This window comes from Geospiza fortis, unplaced genomic scaffold, assembly GCF_000277835.1.
Source record: "Geospiza fortis unplaced genomic scaffold, GeoFor_1.0 scaffold55, whole genome shotgun sequence".
Lineage (NCBI taxonomy): Eukaryota > Metazoa > Chordata > Aves > Passeriformes > Thraupidae > Geospiza > Geospiza fortis.
In genome coordinates this window covers 8,487,017-8,511,324 of record NW_005054308.1, presented here as the reverse complement: position 1 = coordinate 8,511,324, position 24,308 = coordinate 8,487,017, and the positions used below count along the sequence as shown (strand labels likewise).

General features: G+C 39.7%; 1 protein-coding gene across 5 annotated transcripts in view; it reads left to right on the top strand.

The window, feature by feature from the left end:
- Nucleotides 1-24,308, top strand: part of EBF1 (EBF transcription factor 1) — a 256,727-nt gene that overhangs the window by 205,272 nt on the left and 27,147 nt on the right. For all 5 annotated transcript variants that reach the window (XM_031055324.1, XM_031055322.1, XM_031055321.1 and 2 more), the window contains exon 7: nucleotides 20,325-20,413. In XM_031055324.1, coding sequence (XP_030911184.1) covers nucleotides 20,325-20,413 — 89 coding nt within the window. The remainder of the gene's footprint in view (nucleotides 1-20,324; nucleotides 20,414-24,308) is intronic.

Below are 24,308 nucleotides of genomic sequence, written 5' to 3'. Positions count from 1 at the left end.
CTCTACCTGCACATGGGTCCTGAACAACTTCTCAAATAAGAACTTGTTTGGCTGAAGCTGGGTGAGAAGCATTTCACCCTCAGTGCCCCTTGTGCCAGGTGCTGCGTAGGAAACTATTACCCCAAATATTGCAATTACTGAAATACAGCTACTTCTTGTCCCCTTTTTCTTTTGTTCTGCTCTTTTTCTCCTATCTTATACCAATTCCCAGCTTTCAGTGGGATATTTTCTGTAGAAGGCTACAACTCATCGAACAAAAATACGTAGTTTGTGTGCTCAGGCAGTTCCAGCAGCAAGCTTATAGTTGTAAAAATGAAAGGCAAGATTTTGCTTCCAGAAGTGACCATGAATTCACATTGAAAGGTCGCTTCTGCTAGGGAAATATTTTTTCCAAATGTAGATCTCTGACTATTTTCACCACTCGAAAAAGAATTCTCCCTAAAGTTCACAGGCATGTGTGCAGCTGCTAGAAATAGCCATGACATTGCTGTTCCAAAAAAGCAGGTCTTTAAGTGGCCATCATACTAAAAAATGATAGTATTTTTTCTACAGGTTTTTGATTTTGAGGAATTTTTGTTCCCTTAAATCCTGCATTAAACTGTGCACGTGAGTTATTTAAAATGATGAGATTTATCCATGCCTCACCTATTTGCCTGAGACTGGATTTTCCCTGGGTGTTATTGGTAGAGGAGCTCCCAGCACAGGTCTGGCTGGCCAGGAACAGGAACAAGAACCTGCACCAGGTATCTTTTGTTCTAGGATGAAGAATTTAGTTCAGATTTCCCAAAGACAAGGCCAAACCTGCACCTCCTTTCTTCACCAAAACTGCTCAACCTCGCATCGCTTGCAAGTTCTGTTAAAAAGAGAAATGAACCCTCTTTAAATTGGGGCCTAAGGGAAAGGATGGAAATGACCCCCCTCCCCTCTCCAATTTCCCCCATTAGACTTTTTTTCACAGATGTTCATGCTGATTAGAGCTGGGAAATAAGGGTATTTCTGTGGACCATGAATATTCATTTGTGTTTTGGCAATGAATTTCCTTCAGTTTCCCTGTAGTGTTTTGCTCCCTGTGAATGTTTGAACAAGTGAGTTTGCTGAAACAATCTCTTCTGAGAAAAACTCAGAGTGTGCTATGGAAAGTGACTTTTCTGTGCTGTTTTCCTGGACAAAAGGATGTAAAACTCACTGTTGGTTGTTAAGAAATTTTAATGAAAAGCAGCAAAGACACAGGTGAGGTGATGCCTTTGCTGAACATATAAATGCAGAATTTAAGTTAAAAAATTGTAACAATCCACTCTGTAATTATCTATCTATAAGGATAAGGTTAGTCAGAAAAACTGTTTGAGAAATACTTTAATTAAAGCGAATAATTGGAGAAAAATATCTCTTTGGATAGTTACTGACTGGGAATAATTAGTTGTGAATTATTTGCCCCACTGTAGTACTGATGCCCAGTCCAAAGCTGGACTTGCTCCTTAAGGGGTCTGTGATGCCTAATTAGACCAAATGGATCTGAGCAGAAATCCATACCATTTATAGCAGAAAATCCCAGGGATTTTTTTTTTTTACTTTTAAAAATTTTAAAGTGTTATAAAACATTAAATGGAAGCTCTGCAGTCCATGAGCAGCCAGGCCAGGCAGACTGCGTGCAGGAATTTGGCAGAATTCCTCCAGCTCCGGTGGGAATCTGCATTTTCTTTTCAAATTGTACCATTTTGGTCCTTGGGATCACCCAAAATTATTTTTTGTGTAGCAACTTAATCCTTACCCAGCGTGATCTGTGGAATAATGTACACAATTTTACAATAACTATGTAATTAACTCACTTTGCTACTCCCCTCTCCAGGGAAACTCATGCTTCTATTAATGCTATTAGGAAGGTCCTATGCACAGAACAAAGAAAGTGGTGCAGCAGATGAGTTAACATGATTTGATTTGCAGATGCTTTAAACACTTAGCAGGAGACAGCTACAGAAGCTAATTAAATCACTCTAAGGTGCACAGGATTATCTGCTTTGTAAGAAACAATTTCAGTGAATTATGGTCGCCCTTTAGCTGAGGGGAAGTAAAAAGCATATTTGTTTGGAATTAAATTTCCCACGCAAAGTGCCCATCAGGCCTCTCCTTCCTTGGATTTCTAAAATAGCCTTCTTTTGGAGCCAGTATTTTCTAGGAACCTGGATTTTCATTTTGTAAGCGTGGTGCTGCTTCCAACTTTCTTACGTAAAAATTTTCCTACTTAGCTATTGATTAGGATCTGCCTTTAAGCAGTGTCTGGAGTAAAAAATCGTGTTGGTACATTCACTACCTCTCAGATACTGCATCTTATTTAGTGTACCGGAATTCCCAGTTTAAAGTAATCACAAAATTTATGGAGAAACGGATAAAAAAGGTTGTAAAATATCGATTTGGGGAAAATAATAACACAACTCATCTATAATAAGAAGAAAAATGAAGCAATAATTCAGGTGTATTGAACGGGTTGCTGCTGGAAGTATTGATCCGGTGCTTTAGTGTGCAACATCGCACCTAACACTGCAATGAAAGAACAGCACTGCATTCCCCTGCTCATTATTTCCCAGACACTATTGCCTTGTTACACAGGTCCCACAGAGCCTGGAGTGCCAGCAGGGAAAGACAGGAACCCCCCAAATAACCACAAACCTTAATATCCTAATGTTACAACAGCACGCAGACATTGTGCTCCCGTGCTCCTCTTGAGGCAACCTTGGAGTTTGGCTTTGCTTGTTTTGCTCTTTGCTGTATCTCATACTGCCCATGGTCTGTATAAATGGTGGCCTTCTCCTGCCTCTTGATACCACATAATCAGCAATGGTGTCATTGAGGAAACACACTTCCCTGAAATATTGACTTTCAGGATCCTCGTGTAAAAATTCCCGATCTCGTTGCAGCGTTTCCTTACTGTGGCAATAAGCAAAAGTTGAAACTAGGACAGCAAAGGTCAGTGGAATTTTAAAATAAGCACCCCGACATTTCCACAGCATTAAACTCCATCATGCAACATTGCATTTCTGTTTATCTGCTGACATCTGCAAAGGTACCACACTTGATTGTTTGGCATAAATAATTTAGCAGCAAGAATTTTATAATGAGCACAGATAAGATTTACCTCTAAAATGAAAAAAAGGAAATAATTAAGGAGAAATTATGTGAGATAAAAAACCCCAGGGAAGTCCTGCAAGAGGGCAACATTTTAAGGCAAAGGTGCATCCTGCTCTGTGAGGAAGCTGCTCTGTATGTGCTGCAAACTTACTGCATCTCATGATCATTATCTAGAAATAGGAACCAGACCAGATGATCAAGTTCTGAACAGATCAGGCCTCCTGCAAATTTCAGCCAACACTGATCTGCAGGATTTGCTCTGGATCCTCAGCATTGTTGGGTTTGTCCTTTCCCCGCCCTTTAATCCATACAGCAAGGGGGGCAGAGTGAAGCAGACACTTCTGCTCAAGGAATGGGGGGAAGGGAGGAAAAATGAGAGGAGGAAAATAATCTATGGCTCATGCAGAGGCCAAAGGAAATTGCTTTCTGTGAACTGCAGGGCCCTGTAGTAGGTGTTGAGCCACTGATGGCCGCGTTGCCTCTCCCAGAGCTCTCCCTCCATCCCTGTTTTCCCTGGCCTGAGGATGAGCTGTGGCTGCAGCCCTGGCAGGTTTCAGAGCCTTTCATTTGCATGTGGTGAGCAGAAAACGTGCAATAGTTTTTGTAACCTAAATAACATTTCTAGTTCAGAAGCCCCAGGGGAAAATCCTTGTCAGGCTGAGCTGGCACGGTGATAAATGGCTGAGGTTTGTGCTCTGGCTCTGTGGGGACACGTGGGGTGAACAAAACCCTCTTCTCTGGCACCCTTGGCATCTCCAGTCAGGAAGGGACAATTGCAATGGGAACATGCTGTTGCCTTTGGAAGGAGGTAGGACCCAGGCATTCCCATTCACTGGAAGAATTCTTTTCTTGTGAGTTGAGGTGTCGGGGCTGTAGCATCTTTTTAAAGCACTGGTAATGCCTGTGGGGTTTTTCTGCCTTTGGTGATTCCAGTCATAGGACATATAGTAATTACATATCCTCTGAACAGAGAGAGACAGGAAAATCCTGGGAAACTGTGTAGAAGCTGTAAGAAACTTAGAAGAAAAGAATTCAAACAATTATTATCTCCCTTTCTGTTACCATTGTTTATAGATATAGCTCTCCAGAGTATACTCTTCATAATTCACCAGTAGTGTGACAGAAAATTCCTAAAAGCCAATCAAGTCTTAAGACCATCATTGTTTCTATAAAAACTATAGATTTCTAATAACAAAGTGTCTTTTCATGCCTTCTGATTGTAGAGTCTCTGTATCACCTTTAGCTGCCCCTGATACCTCTTTGGTGATAAGGGCAGACAGAAAATGTGTGTTAAATCTAACTCAGGAAACAACCATGGCGTGGGGTGTCAGCAGAGCAGTTCATCAGTACACGTGTGTGTTTTTAGAAAACAGTTTGAGGTTTACAGTTATTGGCCAATCAGTTTTCTTACAGAAAAAAAAAAATCCTGGGGATTTGTGTAATAAAGTCTAAAGCTGCATGAAATTCATCACAGATATTTTCTCAAATTTCTGCAGTAATTCCCTAATAACTTTTGTCCCTTTAGATTTTGCAAATTTGATAATTTGAATTTTATGGAAGATGGGTTTTTTTCCCCTGAAGAGCTAGTTATACTGCCAGATTTTTTTTTTTCTTAGGGAAATTGATTTTTTTCACATACACTTTGATAATGAAAATTTCTTTTGCACTGAAATTCATTAAAAATGTGTCTCTTTTGTTTATTTCCTACTTTTTTTCTGTAAGTTCTGAGCATTTTTAAACATTTTAAAGAAAACTGATAAAGGCTTTAATTTACATACATTACTACATAATTTTCACTGTATTTTTTGTTTAAAAGGATGTAAATCAATTGATATACTTTAGGATTCAAGAGTATCCTTACATAGAAGAAGCCAAACAACTTGGAAGTCAAGGAAGCTCTTTAGGTTACTTAAGTGCTTGATTAAATTAAGAATCTAATTGTCAACCACTGCACATTTTCATGGGATTATTCTAAGATTCACAATACCTATAGTCTTTACAGTTTTGACTGCCTGACTACAGGCATTTAGGGGATTTTCCATCTTGAATTTTAATTTCCACCTCCCATTTCAGAGCTGTGCTGACCACTAGGCTTGCTTTGGGTCACCTCCCTGTTCATCCTGGGTTAAGCCTCCTCATTTCTCTGCTGGCAGCACTGACAGGATCCTCTCTCACTATTTGCTTGATGCTGCCCTTACCTCCTCCAGGGCATCTCCCACCTCAAAAACCTCTCTTGGATCATTGCTGCTGAAGGGAATCTGGGTCACCTTTGGTGTGATTTAAGATCCTAATGAGTGTTTTGTAGTTGTAGGTGAGGGTACTGTGGGTAAAGCCGCACGCTGATTTGAACCCCATGTGCTTCCTGGGCAAAATCGATATTATCTCTGTCTCCTCTTGGCTTTCATTTCTGCTCTTATTTTGGTAGTTCCACCAAAGTATTTATCCAGTATTTATCCTTTTTAATATGGCCTGAGCAGGGCTGCTTTGCACAGCATTTGGGCGGTTCTGGTACTGCTGGTAAAGGATTTTATGTACACAGGGTTTGCTTGTTAGAGGCTTTCCTGTAACACGTGTCTGCAGCCTGAGTTCTTCTAAGTTCTACTCTGGTAAAACAGGGGGGAGAAAGGCTACAACAGGTATTTTTGTGTTAAATTGCTCAGAGCTTATTAAGGTAAAGAATTACTCCTTGCTTTTCTTACTACATTGTACAGCTGCTTTTTTTTTTGCAGTCATCTTTATTGCATTTTGAACTTTGTTATTCTGATGATGCTGAAAGACAAAGACACAAACTCCTCTCTCTAATTCACTCCAAAGAATGTACCATCTCTTTCTATGTTCTTGTTAAAACCCAATTGTGTGCAATTTGTAGGAAATTGAAACCACATTTTTCACTTAACTTTCCGAAATTAAAATTTATGAGGAAAAAGAAGCAATAAAGCAGTTACAATCTGGTCATCTATTATTATCTCTGTGGTTGGAGTAGTTCCACATTTGAAGAAAGTGACACCAAAAGTTTATCAAGCTTGTATGTATCAGTAATTTCACTTCTCTTATTATTTCAAACCACAAGAACTGCTGAAGTTAGTGTTATGCCCTTGGAAATTATCTTGGTGAAAAAGGACTTGGGTGATCTATAAAAACAAAGCTTTTCTTCTAACTGAGAAACACGGAGCAATATTCATTTTCCTTACTCATTCATTTCAGAATATTGATGTTAAAATAAATTTAACGAATTGTGCTCCTTAAGCTGATTTAACAGAACACATTGTGAAAAAGCTGAATTTTCCTCTAGATGTATTTCTATGTATGTGTTTCCCATTATTCTTCTGCTTTTGCTTTTGCATTACCCCTCTACTCTGAGAACAATGGGAATGACAGTCCAACACCAGGAATCTCGACTGCTCTAGCTCTAGAATGTTAGTGGCACTTGCTTTAGTTTTCTCATTTTGCCTTTTTTGTCTCTGAATTAAAATCAAGCCAAATGATGGATGCCCATTACAATCAATTGTTTCAGACAAGCCACCAAAAGTATTGTAGGATTCATTTACATTTAATCAAATTACACTTTATTTGCAATTCAGGGAAATGAGAACTCTGCAGTAAATCAAATATTTCCTCTCCAAGGGCCCCATTCAGCAGAAAATATCCACAATCTTCCCAGCTGGTGCCTCAATGTATGTAGCAAATCTTCCAGTGGGAGGAGAGCTTGTGCCAACAAACCTATTGCAGCCTCTGCAACATTTTAGGGTTGTGGACACCTAAATATTTTCCAGTACAAATGCAGATCTTTGAACAATGAATTGTGCAGTGGCTTTAAGCAGCTGACAACAGACTTGCACCTCTCTTGGCTCCCTGTCATGGGACACCAAGAAACTGTTGCAGGACTTCTGGAGTCCAGGAGTTTTGTACACCACAGGTTGTAAAATACTGCTTTTCTTCTGTGAAACACATTATGAAATGGGAAATTAATGGCAGTCACTGAATGTCATTTTTTGGGGGTGATCTTACATGTCTCCAAAGGCTTTCAGGATGACTAGGAATAAATTAAGAATACAAATACATTAAAAAAAAAAAACCTTCAAATAGAATAAATTCTACTTGAAGGCATTAGTACAAGGATGGGCAGATACTAATTTTTACTCATTAGTGCCTTTTGAAGTTGAAAAGCTGTATGTGCTTGGAATGGGAGGTTATCATTGACTGACAGCTCCTTTCCTCTGCAGTTTACTACTGAAAAACTGCATCCAACAGGCAACTCTTCTACCCTTAACCAGCACAGCACAGAGAAGAAAATTTTGAATTTTGTCCCTTGTGCTTATTTACAGATTTAGTTCCCTAAAACTTGACTGATTGAAGGATCTCAATGTCTCCTGATGCCTCAGACAGTTCAAACTGCAGGTCCAAGCTCTGGAGAGCAGCAGCTATTCTTCCAGTGGCAGAAAAGCCTCTTTTGAGTCTCAAGCTTCCTTTGTAATTTTGACCCTGTTACTTAAAGTCAGAATTTTAATTGTGTTTAGAGTCCTGAAAGTTCATTTAGGTGCCTGCTGGGATTTTTAAATAGGCATAGGTACCTAAATTTTATGGCTTTGTGGCTGTTTGTTCCCCAGCTCTGAAACTGAGAAATAATTCAGGGCTGCTATAAATTACAGGGAATGTATGATGTCAAATAATGTGGAAAGAGCTCTTATACTGGGGGAAAAAAACACTGCATAGGTTCAAACAAAGAGGGTGATTTCATTCTTGCTGGTGGAAATACATTTTCTTTGCTGGGGAAATATCCTGAAACTTAAGGTCTCCACAGTCATAATCTGATTAAAATACAGAGCTGAAAAAAATTCTGACCAAATCATGTAATGTGTTCTTTAATCCAGTGAGATTTGAAAGCCTAAGAAATAATAAATAATGATTTGCATGCTTAGTAGTTGGATGTCATAAAAGTCAATCCTGAGTACTTTTTCAAGAGTTCTTGAAACTAAATTCTGCCATCTGACACTTGCGCCAGAGTTCAGTGGGTCAGTTTAGCTGATGCTGAATGCTGCCTATAGAATATTATGGGATTTCATAGTATAAGAAGCTTTAAACCAGAGTTGCACTGGTCTCACCTCTCCCTTTCTAATTATTTGATTTCGGAATATTTGAATGTTAAGAAATTTTGTTTTTCGACTTTTGCTCTAGGTGCCCAGGAGATGGTGTATTTAGTTTCCTTTTATTTGTGTTTCAGTACTTCACTTTTTACTTTATATTTGTGATAAAGTACTGAAATAGTAGTTTTTGAAAGGATCTCTGTTATGTTGCTGGTGTGGGGGGAATTGCAGAAGGAAAGGGAACAAAAGGAAATGACAGGTAGAGCAGGCAAATCCCATGGGAGTTTTTTTCTTTTCTTTTGCTCTTTCACTTTTGTTTTGTGCAACCAGCAAAGTTTGGAAGAAAAAGGTGACATTGCATTTCCCTTTGCTTTTTAGAGAAAGTATCAGCCAGTTTGCATGCCCTAGAATTAACTATCATTGCTGTGTCTCCCCCAGCTTCAGCTTGGGTGAGTGAGGATCCATCTGCTCCAGCAGGATGCACAGAACCTTGTCAGTGTCCATTTGTTACTCAATCAGCTAAAATTTAGGTTTATTTTCAATAACTGCTTTTACCACTGAGTGTGTATCATGATCAGATAGGGAAGAGACCACAGAGAATGTAGAAATCAAGTAAGAAACAGTGAGAAAACTTCACTGGTGGGAGTCTCCTCTCTTGAGAGACCTCTAAGGTGTGGTCAGCCCCCTGGCTGTGCCCAGGCTCTGCAGGGATGGACACAGCTGCCCATGGGCACACATGGGCTGGCCAGCAGCAGCACAGGGCCTTCAGTGCAAAACCAAAGTGATTTTCTCTGAAACCCAAGATATTGGACATTTCTGCAGTCCCATCCTTTCCCTGTTTGATGAGGGAAGATGTCCTGGCAGAGAGGATGGGCTTGGCATGCACTGGGAGCATGTGGGAGGAGGGAAAAGCTTCCCTGGAGCTGGGATACACTGCCCAGGAGAGCAGGAGGCAGAGATACCCCGGGGCAGTTGTGCTGGAGCTGGTTTGGAGCAGGAGCATCAGTGCATCCTCTGTGCACATTAATTAACTCTGGCAGCCAGGTGCTTAAAGCTTCACACACCCAGGGCCTCCCTGAGTTTGCCTGTTTAAGCTCACTCTTGCATAGTGCTGATGGACCCAGAAGTGCATTTATATCATTGCTTACTGCCTGGAAAGCTGCAAATCAGTTCCTGATAAATATGCCACTTCCAGCAAGATTAATGTTAAATTCCTCCATTTAGAGCAGCAATTTGCAAATTGCTAAATTAGATTTTAACATTTGAATACTCTTTTTTCATGTCAAACTTGCAGTATCTTTGTTTTTATCACCTGATGATACTGTTTGTGTTGGTATTGAACTTTGAGGCATATTAATACAATACACATAGATTTTGGTGGCAATTTTTTATGACAACAGTTCTTATGAAATCTACTAGAAAAAAAAATTGTGCAGAATAATGTAATCCATTACAGGAGGTTTGCTTTTGTTTTGAATTGGATTGAAAGCAGATATTTCTTTTATACAAGAGAAAATAGCAATACTATGCTACTTGGAAGGTATTTTATTGGTAACTTCAGAGCTGAGATCTGAATTTTCCTATAGGCTGCCAATAATATCTAGAAAATTAGGAAATAAGTACTAGTGCATGATTATAAACCTATGTGATGGTATCTGGTTATTCATCATAACTTTACATCTTTCATTCTATTTACTGATCATTTCACAATCTTTAATCTGTGTATTCCACCTCTGTGTTAATTAGGGAAACTTTAATATTTCCAATTTGGAAAAAATTATCCAGTTCAAGCACAGGTATGTGGTTACTGCTCTGGGGTGCCATCAGCCAGCTCAGATGTTTTGCTGTGTATCCCAAACTCAGCACTGACCACTGAAGAATCATTCATGCCTGCTGTAAATGAAATACTGGGAGAGTTTCATAACAGGACAGTGAGTTTCAGGCTGGTTCCTCACTTCCTTGCCTTTTACACTTTCTTTTTGAGACATCAGCTTTGTAGGCAAATGGTTGCACCTCAGATATTTTAATTTCCATAATCACTTTCCCTGGTTTACCGAGTATATTCTAGAAGGTAAATTGGGAGGGTGGAAGAGAGGCAGGATAAGAAGGGAGGGATATAAGTAATTATTTTTGCTTCCTCTTCCCCTCTGCCTGTGAGGCTGCAGATTCCAGACCAGTGATCACTCTGTGGTGTGTTCAGGGGTGCTGAGCTCGTGTTTAGGGGCAGAGCTGCAGGATTTGTTGATCCCTCTGTAATTGACTGGCAAGGTGATCTAATGCTGGTAATTTAGCCAAAGCAGTCCAGCCCTAGAGCCCTCATTTTGTCAGGAGCACCGGCCCTTGACAGTGTTTGCTCATCCCATCCCCTCCTTTGCTGAGCCCCAGGCAGGGAGGGCCTGGCAGAGCTGCCCATGGGGCACTAATGGTCTGCGGGTGTGGAGATGCTTAACTGAGCTGTGCATTCAATTAAGATGAGTTTCTCAGTTAACAGGCACCCTGGGAAGAAATGAGTTACTTTCATTCCTGGGATTATGAGCACTTAATGAAGTAGACCTATCAGAATTCTGTCTGTGCTGCATGAGATAACCCTAAAATGCAGCATGGATTTTCAACTTACTCCTCTAGCAAAAAAACCCCAAAAACCTTGCCAGGTGAGAAGGAGAAATCGATGCTCATGTGAGTTCTCTTGCAGTCAGGCTCACAGAGCTAAATGTGAGGAGGCATTGCATGCACAGGTGGATTTTACTTTATGCTTTTCTTCTGTTCTGTCCCTTTGCTTGTGACTTGCCTGTTTAAAATTATAATTCAAAAATGTAACTTAAATAATATTTGTGATGATTTTTTTTCTGTAAGACGCAATGTGAGCGGAGTATCCAAAAGATGGATGGTTGTGACTAGAGCTGGAGGCTTGGCTATCTGATATGTATATGCAGTAGACTAGCTAGACCTCAGCCAGTGTCAGTGTAGTTTCAGAAACTTTGCCAGAAGGGTTCTGCTTTAAAGTGGTTCAGGATCTTGGACAAAGTGAATCTAGGATGAATTTGTGCTGGACCTAAATGAGTAATAAGCATATTCAGGAGAAGCAAGGAAAACATGAATATTTCACACCAATTGTGCACTGACATTGCTGAGAAATGGGGAGGACGTTTGTGTGGATGAGGTTTTGGGACTTCCTTTTGTATTGCATCTTCCAGGGAGAATAGGTGGTATCTTTTTTTGGGTATAATCAATGTAGTAAAAAATAACTTGGAAATTTTCTTTACCCCTTCTGATAGGAAAAAGTGAGGATATTTTGTTTCCAGTCCTGTATTGGTCAGGATCACTGCAATCATTCAGAGGGAGGAGGGAAATGTATTAGAATTATTCTTCTGAGCCTACTGTACCTTGGTCTTTGGTGGAGGTTCATGCCATATTACTCCTTGCTTATTTACTGACCTCCTCAGTGACTCACCTTGGTTAATGAATTCGTTTCAGTTAAATTGCTTTCACATTTGGATAATTTTATTTTTTACCAGCACCCAGTACTCTGTTTGATTAAATTAAATCAAGCATGTAGTCAATCACCTTTCTGCCAAAAAACAAAAAAGACAAAAGAATAAGAAAAGTCATTGGTGTGGTTTTCCATAATTTATAAGTTAGCTAGGACAGAAATTGAGGGGGCATTAGTTTGGTCCTGGGGTAGGGCTGGTGGGTGCATGTAAGGCAAAAGCAATGCTTCATCTTTAAACAACCTTTAATAAGGTTTCTTTAACTACTGAGCCAAACTCTGAGATCTCCCCTGCTGTAAGCCATAAGTTGCTTGTAGGCTTGTTCTAGAGAGTAATAAGTATTGTTGTTTAGCAATTGTGTTGTTGAAATTCAGCTCCACTATGTCTGACAGTATTTATCTAAAATACTTTCCCTGGTGCATGCTCAAGTTCCAGTAAACCGTGTCTTATTGTGCGACCTTTTCATTTTGCAGTGAAAAGGGATCAGCTCGTCAGATAAAAGCTACAAGCTGAAGTACAGGAAAAATGCGTGCTCAGAAAATCCGAGCATGATTGAAAACAAGATGTGTTAAATCAATGCAGTTTATCGCCTGCCTATTCCTGGCAATTGCTGTTCTAAGCTCATTCTGAGCACACACTAGATGATAAAAGTATAGTGTCACAGCGCTCACTGGGGTGTGAGGCCAGGGAAACATGTTTATCAGACAGGTGGGATGATTTTATTTTTTTTTTTTTTTTTACCCTTGATAACATTGATTGTCAACATTTTTGCAGAAAAGAAACCCCAAACCCTGAACAGTCATGGAAGCAGGTGATACATCTGCTGCTGAAACCAGAGACTACCTAAAGCTCTCAAATTATACACTTCTATTTAAATGTTACAAACTAGAAAACAACAAACTCAACTGTTTCAATGTTAAACAATTTGCTGCGTCATCTGGGCTGCAGCCAAAATGGTCCTTTTGCTTTTGGGTGAGTAGCCTTACTGCAATTTCATGTAGACAAGTCAAAGCTAATATTTAGAAATAAAGGTGTATGGAAACTATTGTTTTCTCAAGGGATTTTAAATTAGTTATGGAGAGGGATTAAAGACCTAAATTCAACCTCACAGCAGGTCAGCCCCTTCCAAGAGCACCACACCTATAATATTCATTAGAGCTAGGCATAATTCATGTCATTTTTGTGATTCAACTCCACTTGTATTTCCCTGTGAATCTCATTTCCAGAGATTTTGGATGTGATAGCTGGTGTTTTTCCAATTTTCTCTCTTGAAGATTCTTTTTTTTCTCTGACCATTGTGAGCTTGCAACTCAGAAGTCTACAAATCTGAGACACAGCCAAATTTAGGCTAAAAAGCTTCTGATAGGAATTCACACAGGACATTGAGTTTTTCATTTATGCATCCCCTGGTAATAGTTGCTTTTTTTTTAATAATCTGAAGCGGTGATGAGAAATAACAAGGTTAAAAGTGAGAGAGGCAATATTCAAAAGGAGATATTTCTACATACAAACAAGTTTCGACAATGGTTTCCAATACTGTCTACTCCAAAGGACTTTGTGAAGGGTGAAAAATGAAAAAAAAGCCTACCTGCATGTTATCCAAAATTATCCCTAGGACAATTTTGAAGGTGTCTGCACCTACACCGTGGAATTTGAGAAGTGCATGCAGAGGAAAAATTGTTGAAAATATGCAGAATACAGAATGAAAGAAAAGGTTACATGAGGTGAAAGTTTAGCATCTCCCACGCTCTGTGTGGTACATCTCTGCATCTGTTTCTGAGCCAACAGTTTAAAAATAAATGCAGTGTCTTTATTTTTAAAATGTTTTAAAGTAGGTCTAAATATAGATCTTATAACTAACCTTACACACCCATTATTGTAAATCTTGGCTTGGATGCATTTCTGTGCTTGTGTTTGTGTGCACATATATTTATTTATTTCAATGTGGGGACAAGCCATTGAGAACCAGCCCTTTTCAGTGAGTTTTTTGTTGCCTGCTTGCATGCACCTCCAGAATTTGTCTGAAAAACTGGAAAACATTGACATGTAAGTGCTGTTTATCCACTTTTTAATGACTGCCAAAGTTGCATCAATTAACCTGGACAGCCAGACGAAGTAACCAACATGCTTTAATTTCCTTCTGGCCCTCTGTAGGCACATCCCCAGTGAATTCCACCAGCCTGTTGTGAAATTGAGATGTTTAAATTCCAGTGCCTGAAACTGGATTCTGTTTCAGACTCCCTTAAGGCCAAATCTTCCCCATTAGACAAGAGGTCAGCGCAGTCAGAGGAAGAAGAAACTGTGAAGCTCACAATTTGTTTGACTTTTTTTCCCCCCAAGCCAGATTGCAGGTTGCTGTGAGTGAACTTTCAGAGTTGTTGTGTTTGGAGAAACCAACACATAATTCCTGCTAGACAGATCTCATAATCACATTCTGTAACTTCCATAAAAATATGGGGCTCAAGACATGCATTCCTTGCATCTTCAGCACCTCCACTGGCTGCAGAGAAGGGAATTGCTCCTCTGATTCTAAGTTCCTGGAAAAAAATTGTTTTCAGGAAGAAAATATCACGCTGTCTATCATGTCTGTAATAACACTGATAAACATGGAGGAGCTGCCTCCAACACTGGCCTATTGCATCTTTAGTTCAAGTAAAGAGCAGTCACTGGGGAGCTCAGAACTCTGTGTTGGGTTTGTCATTTGACTCAGCTCTGCATCTTCCTCGTTGTCTATTGGGGCATTACGTGGCAGTAAAATGTAGGAATTACACATTTCAGATATTTCTATTTCCAATTTTAAAAATATCATGATGTCACAGTTCAGTTTTAGAAATGGAAATTCAATGCACAGGAGCATGTTTAAGTACCAAGACCAGAAAAATTAGGAAATTCTGGGTGAACACTGGAAGGGCCTTTCTAGCCCAGACCTTTCTGTGCAGGCTCTGGCTGTCTCACCCACTTCCATTTTCCATTTCTTGTGGGAATAAACACTCCAGGGAAAGTCAGTGGAAAGAAAACTTCAGAAAAAGCAAGACAAATTCACAACAACAACAACAACCAATAGCTCAAATGCTTGCATGTTTTCATTTAAGGAGTTTTAATTAGCAAAGGAAAAGTCTTTGCAGGGAGATTTGCCGAACAGACTTTTTCTCATTTGGTGATGGGGTTTTGAAGTGGGTTTTTGTTGCTGTCTTTGTAGAGCAGGAAGAAAGAGGCCACTGTGCACGAGTTTGTTGGGTTTGGTGTCAAAATGTTGCTTTCTAGCACCATCCACTAGCACTTCTGTACTGCAGGGCCTTAGCAAGACATTTTAGTACCTGGAATTTGACATTATTATTGTCTGTCCTGTCCTATTCCCATCTTCTGCAGTCAGTGTTTTATTTTGTTTGGGTCAGGGGCTTGCAGAGAAGTTTTTTGTGGCTGTGAGGTGTTGAGACACAAAACTTTCTGTATCTTGGCCACAGAATTACCTTCTATTTATATTCTGACAAGTTCTCTCATTGGACAGGAAAAAACCCCAAAACAACTGTGTAGACCCCAAAGCTCCACCTCTTTGACACTGCAATTCAGGACCTGTCACCAGCTGTCTAATTTTGTTGTAGAGCCAAATTTACAAAATAAATTTATGAAGAGACAGAGGAAGAGTCTAAAGCATCTTCTTCCATTCCACTGCCTATTGACTCCCTGGTGCTCCACAGGAGCAGACACTGTGGGATATTTAATTCCCACATTCACCCTTTCCCTGAGTGTTTCACTTTAAAAAAATCAAGACCAGATTTCTCCTCTGAGACAGGGACGATCAGACCTGTGGGCCTGAGGCAATTTTTTTTGTAGCCTTCAGCCTTTTTTGGGGGTTATTTGAGCCCTCAGAGTCGCTTCCCTGTCCTTGCAGCCTTTTCCACTGGAAAAGCGTATGGGAAGTTCATAGGTCTAAGTGCTGCTTTCTCACTGGTTTTGGGTCAAACAGAATGAAAAAGAAACAAGGACTGAAAAATAAAAGGAGTAAATGAAACCATGAATGCATGGGAAACAAATTAACTGGATATGTTTTACATTCTGAAATATTTCCATAATGCTGCTATGTAGTGTGTGTTTATTTTTCTTTGAATAATAATGTTAAAATGTGTCTAATTCAATTACTCTCTGCATTTGCTGAATGAGTTTTCCTTGGTGAAGGGCTCTCTACACTACCCCAAGCTACGAATTCCATATGATATTTGAACAGGTCCTTTTAATTGCTGATATTAAGTGTCGATCATTCTGCTGGGAGTTGGCAGCATGGCCAGAGAAACAAATTCCTCTCTCAGATACATCAGACAGTCATTCAATTAACAACCAAAGCTTTATTGACACAGTAGGAATTCATTATGTGAAATATTAAAAAAAAAGCCCTCCACTGACTAGTTTAAAAAAAAGAGACTTTTAAAGATGGTGGATTATCTGCATGTGGTTATTAAAATTATTTGTGCAGAATTTGAAATTATGGTTATGATGGGAACATTTTTTCTCAGAGGCATGAGCAGCATTTTTGTTGAAAACATAAGCTGGACTTTGAAAAGATGGCTATAATGTACACATGCCTATTTCCACAGACATTGTGCATTTTCTTGATTAAAAGCCTGAGATTTTATGAGTTATGGCTTTAGAGTTACTGCCTAAAGAGCTTCATGGCTTATTCTGTTAGAGTCTAATTTGAAAGAAAGTTCTTCCTCAAGGGTTTAAGAAGTAATTCATAAAATGGTAAGAATAATAAATATTGTGCCTTAACTCATACACTAGGATAGATAGACAGATTTTGTACACCTGGGTGTAATTTTAGTTAATTCACACAAGAGACAGGCTGAAAGTTTATTGTTTGGAAGGAGAAAAATGGCTTAAATCTTGTATTTGCAAAAATGATTATATTAGCTTAAATGAAAATGCTACTCTATTAATGGCTTCAATAAGCTATGCATTTGGAACAGTATTTTAATAAAAAGTTACCTGAAGTTTACTGCAACTTAAAATATGTAAGTGAGGGAAAAGTACTTACCTTGATTTATATGTCTTTTGGAGGTGTAATTATTGGCTTTTTACTCACCTATGTAAAACAATGTACTTTTGTAAATGGATTTCTGGCCACTTTACTCCTTTTTTTTTTTTCCCACATAAAAAATAAGCACTGTCAATCAAAGAATTTTAAGGTTTATTTCCTCTTTAGAAATGATTGATAGCCTTTTAGATTTACAAGTTGACAAGTTAAAGGGTTCTATTGGTATAATTATGTACTAAATTCACAGTCTTTCAATTTAAATGTCCTTTTAAAACCACAAGATTATCATACCTGTATTTTGAAAAGTGGGCCAGTCAGTTTGGGTTGGTATACAAATTGCTTCCATTAGCCTTGGGACCTATTTGAATTTAGTACAGTTTTTTAAAGTTAGTAGTACTTTCAATGGTACTTTTAAAATATAAGGTAATGGGAATGCATTTTAAGTACCATATGTGTTAGCTTGTTTTTAATGTACGGATGTCAAGAACACAAATAGAGAGTTTGTATTTCAGATTGATTCTTTTTTTTTTTTCCAATCATGGAAAGAAAACCGTTATTTGAATGAAAGGTCTGGGAAATGCCTTATTGTGGATGGACTCCAGCAGCAGAGGAAAACCTTGCAGGGAGATGTGTCTGACCTTGTAGCACCTCTTCTGCAGCGCTTGGAGATGAGAATATTCCCTTTTTTTGGAGTTTTTCCACCTCCTGACACACAGCTGGTCTAGTTTAATGCTGAGGGTGGGGTTAAATATGATCTCTTTCATTGAGAGATGATTAATTACATTGGGGTTGTAAATGAACAAGGAATGGAGGGCTGAAGTTCTCCAATCTGTTGTCAGATGTCCAGACAGCTAAAAATTCCTTTTTTTCTTTTTTTAATTTTATGTAAGATTGAAAGGTTGAAGAGTTATAGACTAATGAGTGGTATTTAACAATAGCAGTTTAGGACCCAGTCCTGCAGATTGCTGTGTGCAGCCTCTCCCCACCACTAAAGTAAAGCTGAAGCTGTTTGAAGCAGGAAGTTTTCACTATCTCTCATGGTATGCTTGATGCCTTCTGAGATTGGACCATAAAATTAACATTTTTTTTTTGGCCATTTAGTTCAGAAAATATTCAGAGGAAATACTCTGTGGATTTCAAATGTGTTGAACGTGTAGGAAGATATGAGAAAATGACTGCTAACTCTGGGGGGATTTCAGAACTGGCCTCCATTTATAATATTGCAGAATGTAGTAACTACTTTCCCAAAGGATCTAAAGGGAAAATGGCCATACACTATACTGAATTAGAGGAGAAACACATTTGGCAGAACCACACTAAAATCTTTGAATGTATTTGCAAAAGAAATTTAAATTTGAACTGTAGGGTTTTGTTGGTTTTTTTTTTATCTTCTCATAAAACAGCTATTTTTGATAATAAATATAAATAGCAGTCAATTAATTTCTTTGAAAAAGGATTTAAAATAAGCAACCTTGTAAGTAAACTCAGAGGTAAGGAAACCAGGGGGTTACAAACCAAGGAACTCTGATATTTTCTGCAAAACTACACAGCAGAGGGCTCAGTGTGGGCCAGGGTGTGAAAGGAAATGTGGGAAAAAAGGCCCAACCATCCCAAAATCAGAAGAGGCCAAAGCAAGGGAAAAGTCTTATGCTCACTCCTTCCATATAATGACTTGGATAGAAATAAAAGATCACATTCAGATATTCCTGATGAAAGGAAATACCTGAAAAAAACCCCAAACAAACAAGGAGACTGGAGAGATGTCATGACCTCTGGGGTAGTAAAAAGCTCAGAAAGTAAAATCCTGAAGGACTTCTAGTCTGGTGTTACCATAATACTGCAAGACTCATTTCAGGATATGGTCAGAAGGTTCCTTTCTGATGTTAGAGGAATGCTGAGGTCCTGCTGGACCATGGACCATGTGCTTCTCCAGGCAGTCCCATCAGCCCCACGTTTGTGTTTCACCGTGTTGGGTAGGTCTGCATCCCTCAGCATCACCTTCCTCTGCCTCAGGCTGCAGCAGCGTTGCTGGATTTCCTTATGGAGATGGGAATTTGACCCTTTGCTTGCCAGATGGACAATCTGCTGTAGAAATGTGGTTTGAAAGTAACAGTAATTTAAAGGGATTGTTTTGTGGGCTTGTTATGGAATGCCATAATTAATTACAAACAAGCCAGGGATTAGGTACTGGTTTCATAATAACATAAAGATCTTTAGGAGGATGGAAAAAAGTTCACTTAAAAGATGGATATATGGACAGGTTATGCCATGTTGAGGCTGGGAGATGGAATTTAATGTTAAATCTTTTTGCAGTATTCAAATATCATCATTCTTGCTACATAAAACAATTCATAATAAGATCCTCATAAAGGTATATGATATATTCATAAATTAGTAAGACTTTGTGTGAGAAATATTTTTTTTGCTATTAATATGCTAAGATGAGAAGAAAGACTTTAAAGTGACTCAAAAATGAAAAGACACAGATTTTTTTTCCTCCACAAAAAAAAAAAAGGCTGAAAATATAAAAATCCACATTCAAATTGATATTTTTTCCATTTAACTCAAAAAATTCAAACAAATTGCTATGGAATATTTCCACATCTCTATTGGCATGGGAGAGTCAAGATGTGCTGTTGTTTAGAGATGCTTGAGAATACTTGACTGTTCCAGTTCAGCAAAGCACTTAGGAAATTCTAAGCACATGTTGAAGTCTCACTAACATCTGAGTTTTAAAGTGATCATATGACTGGAAATATAGCTAGAAGGTCATTCAGTGCAGTCCCCTGTAATTATAGGCAATCATATAAAAAACATAATATGCTCAAATTTGCTTTGCTGAAAGCAAATGGGTTTAAGTATGTGCTTACAGATAAGCATGTGCTTAAAGGCTTGACACAATCAGAGCTTCCATTAATGCAGACAGGCCAGCATTTTCATGAAGATTAAAGTGTTCCACTTTCACCATTTCTCACCTCCATTTTATCGGACAAGGACTGGGGAAAGATGAACTAAAAACATTGATGTATTTTTTTTTTTAATTATTAGGTCTCCTGGATCAGTTTAGTGCTGATCAGAGCCTAAGCTGCTGAAGTCAGTGTCAATGAGTAAAAAATAAAACCTCTGCCAAGACAATTGCCTGTATTTCACAACAAAATTATTTGTGAACATTGCACATGGAGCATATTAAATGTATAATGAAATTTGGAACAGAAAAGGCACTGGAATAGGAACTACTTTTGCCTTCCAATCACCTTCCTCGTAATATGAAAAACTCAACATGAAACATGGGTGTAAAGTATTTATCACATTGATTTCATAGTGCCTTTCAGAGACAATAATTGCTTCCTGTTTGGAAGATGTATGCAACATCCCCAAATCTTCCAGCAGCTTTGCTGGAGGAGCTGAAGTGGGAAGGTTTGGATGGAATTCAAAGGACCAACCTCAACCAGTGTTTGGACCAAGACTTGAATCAGTGCTGAATTCCAAGAGGGTTTTGCCATGGTCCTGCCATGGTCCCATGGTGCCTTTGCCCGTTGTCACCTGAGCCCCTGCTGTGCCTTTGTCACCTCACGCTGTTGTTTGTTGTTGTTTCAGCTCTGAACGAACCCACCATTGACTATGGTTTCCAAAGGTTACAGAAGGTTATCCCCCGGCACCCTGGTGACCCCGAACGCTTGCCAAAGGTCAGCACAAAGTTTATTGTTCCGTTAAATGTGGTAAAGATGGTTACTGCATGTTTTTGTCTGAAAGTGCAAGGCTCTGTGAATATGATGGTCCTGGTTTGGTACCCAACCCAGATAAGCTGAAACAGAGGCATGACCAAGAAAGCCCAATCAGCAACTGGTGTCTTAGGAGAATTCTGTTGTCTTCTCAGGCACAGCTAACTCAAACAGCTCTTGCCTTTCTTAAACACAAATCTTTCTCTATGTTCTAAAATACATAACAATGAACATCTTTTTTGGTTACCATTTTGGGACCTGAGAAGTGTTTTCATGGAATAATGATGCTTTTTGGTTTTGATATCAGTAGCACTTTGCCAGCATAATTTTGAGAACATCACCATTGATAAAATCAAGTTAATTGGATGTGAGTCCATTGCTGCTGCATCATGTATTGGTTTAGGGTAATAATGATTATATACTGTTTTATTTCAGAATTGCTGATTTAATTGGAGCATTGTGTACTGAAGTGATGTTTGTTCTCATGAAAATTAGTGAGGTTTTTTGTTGATTTCTGTCAAGTAAAAGCTGGGGAAAAGTCAGCATTGTTCAGATAGGTTTCTTGTACTGGGAAAACACTGGGATTGCACTCAGATCTGATTTTGCTACCTTGCAAGAATTTGCAGTGACTTTTGTGGTATACTGGAGTAAGAGGTGGGGGATTTAAGTGCTGCTGGTGTCCAGAGGAGCTCTGAGCAATAGTGAAGATTTGGAGTCACTGTGGCCAGCTGCCACCACATGTTTTATCTGCTGTTACTGAGTGAGCTGGGGAGTCAGAACACTCCCTGTGGAAAAGAAAATGTGAATTTGCAGACCTGAGACACAGACAAATGAATTGTTCAGTTAATGTACATTCAGTATAGCCTTTGTGACTGGGCAATACTTGTGACCTTTTTTCTGTAGCTCCCTGAGCTGTCCACAGACTTTCATCAGGGATTGTTGTAGGCTTTGATTAGTAGCATTTCTAAAGTGTTTGAAAGGAGAGGAGATTTCCTTAACACTGGAACTTAATTTATTTAATTCCTTGAAAGAAATAAAAGTCAGTATGTGACTTTTTCTACAGGCTTGTTCTGTCTTTTATCTTTGCCTAGGAAGGCTGCAGGCTGTGGTTTTGGGGTCACTGATGTGTTGTCCTTCCCTCTTCCCACCAGAGAAACATGCTGTCCTGGGGAGTTACATTTACCATTGGCTCTGTTCACCCTCTGCAAGCTGTCCCTTTCCCTAACATTTGGACAGACTTGCAGCAGGACACAGCTTTCATGGCTTGTCAAGTTTCACTCCAGAGGTGCAACCCTTTCCAAAGAAAGAGAGCATCCTTCTGTAGGGGCTTTTTTTTTCACCTCTATCCTGCCTCTGCTGCCAAATGTGCTTCTGGAGAAAAATAGTTTTTTAGAAAATAAGAAGGCAGCCTGCACTATGCACCAGGCATTTGCAAGGTCCAAAAGAACTGCTGCAAAACTTCCCTAAACCCAGCATTCCAGCTGGCTACTAGATGGCCATAGATTTTATTTAAATCAGGAAATTAAAGTAAAATAAAACTGGGCAATTCCAAATTGAGTTATGTGGCTAGGGGTTGTGGTGAAACAGGAATTGGGCTCCTTTTCGGCTCCTGAGGCACTGAGGGGGTCTCCAGCCATGTCCCTTTGTGCTGGTATGGAAATGTGGGAATGCAGCCTCCAGGATGAGCACCCTCCTCTTTCCCACCTGGTCTGAGACTGGTACCACACATTCCTGCAGGCAGAAGAAAGCTTCTCCTAGCTCCATATCCTGATTCTGAAATTTAGCAGCTATTTATGGATAGGGTATGAGAGTGAGGGTTAGCACTCAGTCATCTGTCCCCTCCTCTACCCTCTTGGCTACATGTACTTCTTAGGAACACCTTTTAAACTAATTTTTTAAATCTTTAAATCAAGGGAAATTGTGGTTATGTCTGCAGAGGTAAGATGGCCTAAATAAAAGGTCACTTCTTTAGGGTTGGACAAACTGAGTGAAGAAACTGGTAATACTGTGCAAGCTTAGAGAGAAACAGGATGTAGAGAGGACTTTTTTTTTTGTCTTTGGGTAATTCCTTCTGTGCAAGCTTGAAGGTTGGACCTCAAGTTCAAGTCTCATTAATATGCCACGCACAGAGGCTGAATGCAGCAGGGGTTGGCACATGTCGACTCCTGTGTTTGAGGCACTGATGGTTCAATTCCCAGCATCACTTGCTGGCTCCAGGATCAGCATCAAGGACGTGTGAGCCCCTGTGCTGGTGAGCACTGCACAGTGCTCTTCCCCATGTCATTAAACCAGGAAGGGCTTTGGCAGGGTTCCACTGCAGACAATTCTCAGTGGCTACTTAGAGGAGTGTTGGAAGCCATATGGCTCCCACAGTGGAACCACGGGCAGAAAGGGCAAATGTTCCAGAGAAACAGAAGAGAGGAGAGCAGTGCTCAGAGCTCTCAAAATCCTTCCCTCCATTTCCCCCCTTGTCCTGGCAGCACATCATCACTTTCTGTTCATGAAAAATCTTGTGCCTTTGCATTAAATAAACAAAACAAATAATATTTCTCTAATTGCTGCTGGGGTTCGTGGCCATTATTCCATTGAAACATTACTGATAAATTTGAGATCTTTCCAGAGATAGAAGTGGTTATAATTTTTGTGTTCATAAGGGCATGCTGCCCTTCCCATGGACCATCAAGAGCATTCTGCTCTGTGACTTCTTCCTGCAGTCAAGGAGAATTGTTGAGATCAAGTGAGTGTTACCACATGCTCTGCCCTCCAGAGCTGAGGAGTTAACAGCATTTCTAAAACCATTGAGGCTGTTAGAGAAGTTTGATCTCCACAAGTTTAGAACCATTTTTTTCAAAAATGCTCAATATTTATGCTCAGGATGAATTTTTCTAAATGTTCCATCTATCTGCTGGAGGTAGGCGAAGAAAAAAAAGGATTTTAAAAAATAATTTCTCCTTCCCGGTGCTTCAACAGGCAAATTCCAGTAGAGAATGCCCTCCCACAGTGAGGAGAATGGGAGCACCTGGAAATGAGGGTCTTTGGACTGCTAGATTGACAGCTGATGTGCTTAAAGTAGAAATGCAATATATAGTCTCTGGAGAAAAGAGAGGGAGCTGATGTTAGCAGCTGAGCTATGGAGCCAGTTTGAGCCAGAATCCTGTTCCCTTCTTGTCCAGAGCAGGTCAGGGAAGGCAGCCAGTGGAAGGAGATGTGCATGTCTCTGCAGACACCCCCACACCCACAGGCACCAGGAGGAGAGACAAGAGGTGGTGGGATTAGCACCCAAAGCTTGGAGTGAGATCAAGTACCAGGAGTGTGCTGGGCAGTGTAGTCTTTCCTTTCTAATACAGACAGGAGGCAGATCAGAGGAAACAAGAGACCTCTGGGGATAAGAGAAAAGGAACACTGTGATGCTAAGGTTGAGAAATGCTGTCATTGTCCTGCAGGAGCAGTCTGTAGGGAGCCTGTGTGGAGCTGGGAGCAGCCCTGCACGTGTGTGTGCCCCATTTCCATCTGGAGTGTTTGCACACGTGCGCACAAATGCGCTCGTGTTGTTGGTTCCTGTGCACATGAACTGCAGTGGAGATCACTGAAGAGTTCAGATCACAACAACATGTTGAGTCTATTAAGGTTCATTCATGTAACTACCCTGCAATCCTTAAAATAAATCCCTGGCAGACACGTTGCAATTCTGCAATTTTGTTAAAACTCCACAGCTAGAGCTGTAAAACAGCTTCAGCTGTGAGCTAGATTTGAAACACATCCATCCTAAATGATTTAATAACAACGATTCCTCTTTATATGCAATTTCCTAGATTTTATTTGCCATTTTCACCACTCCTACAACTCATCACTTGTATTT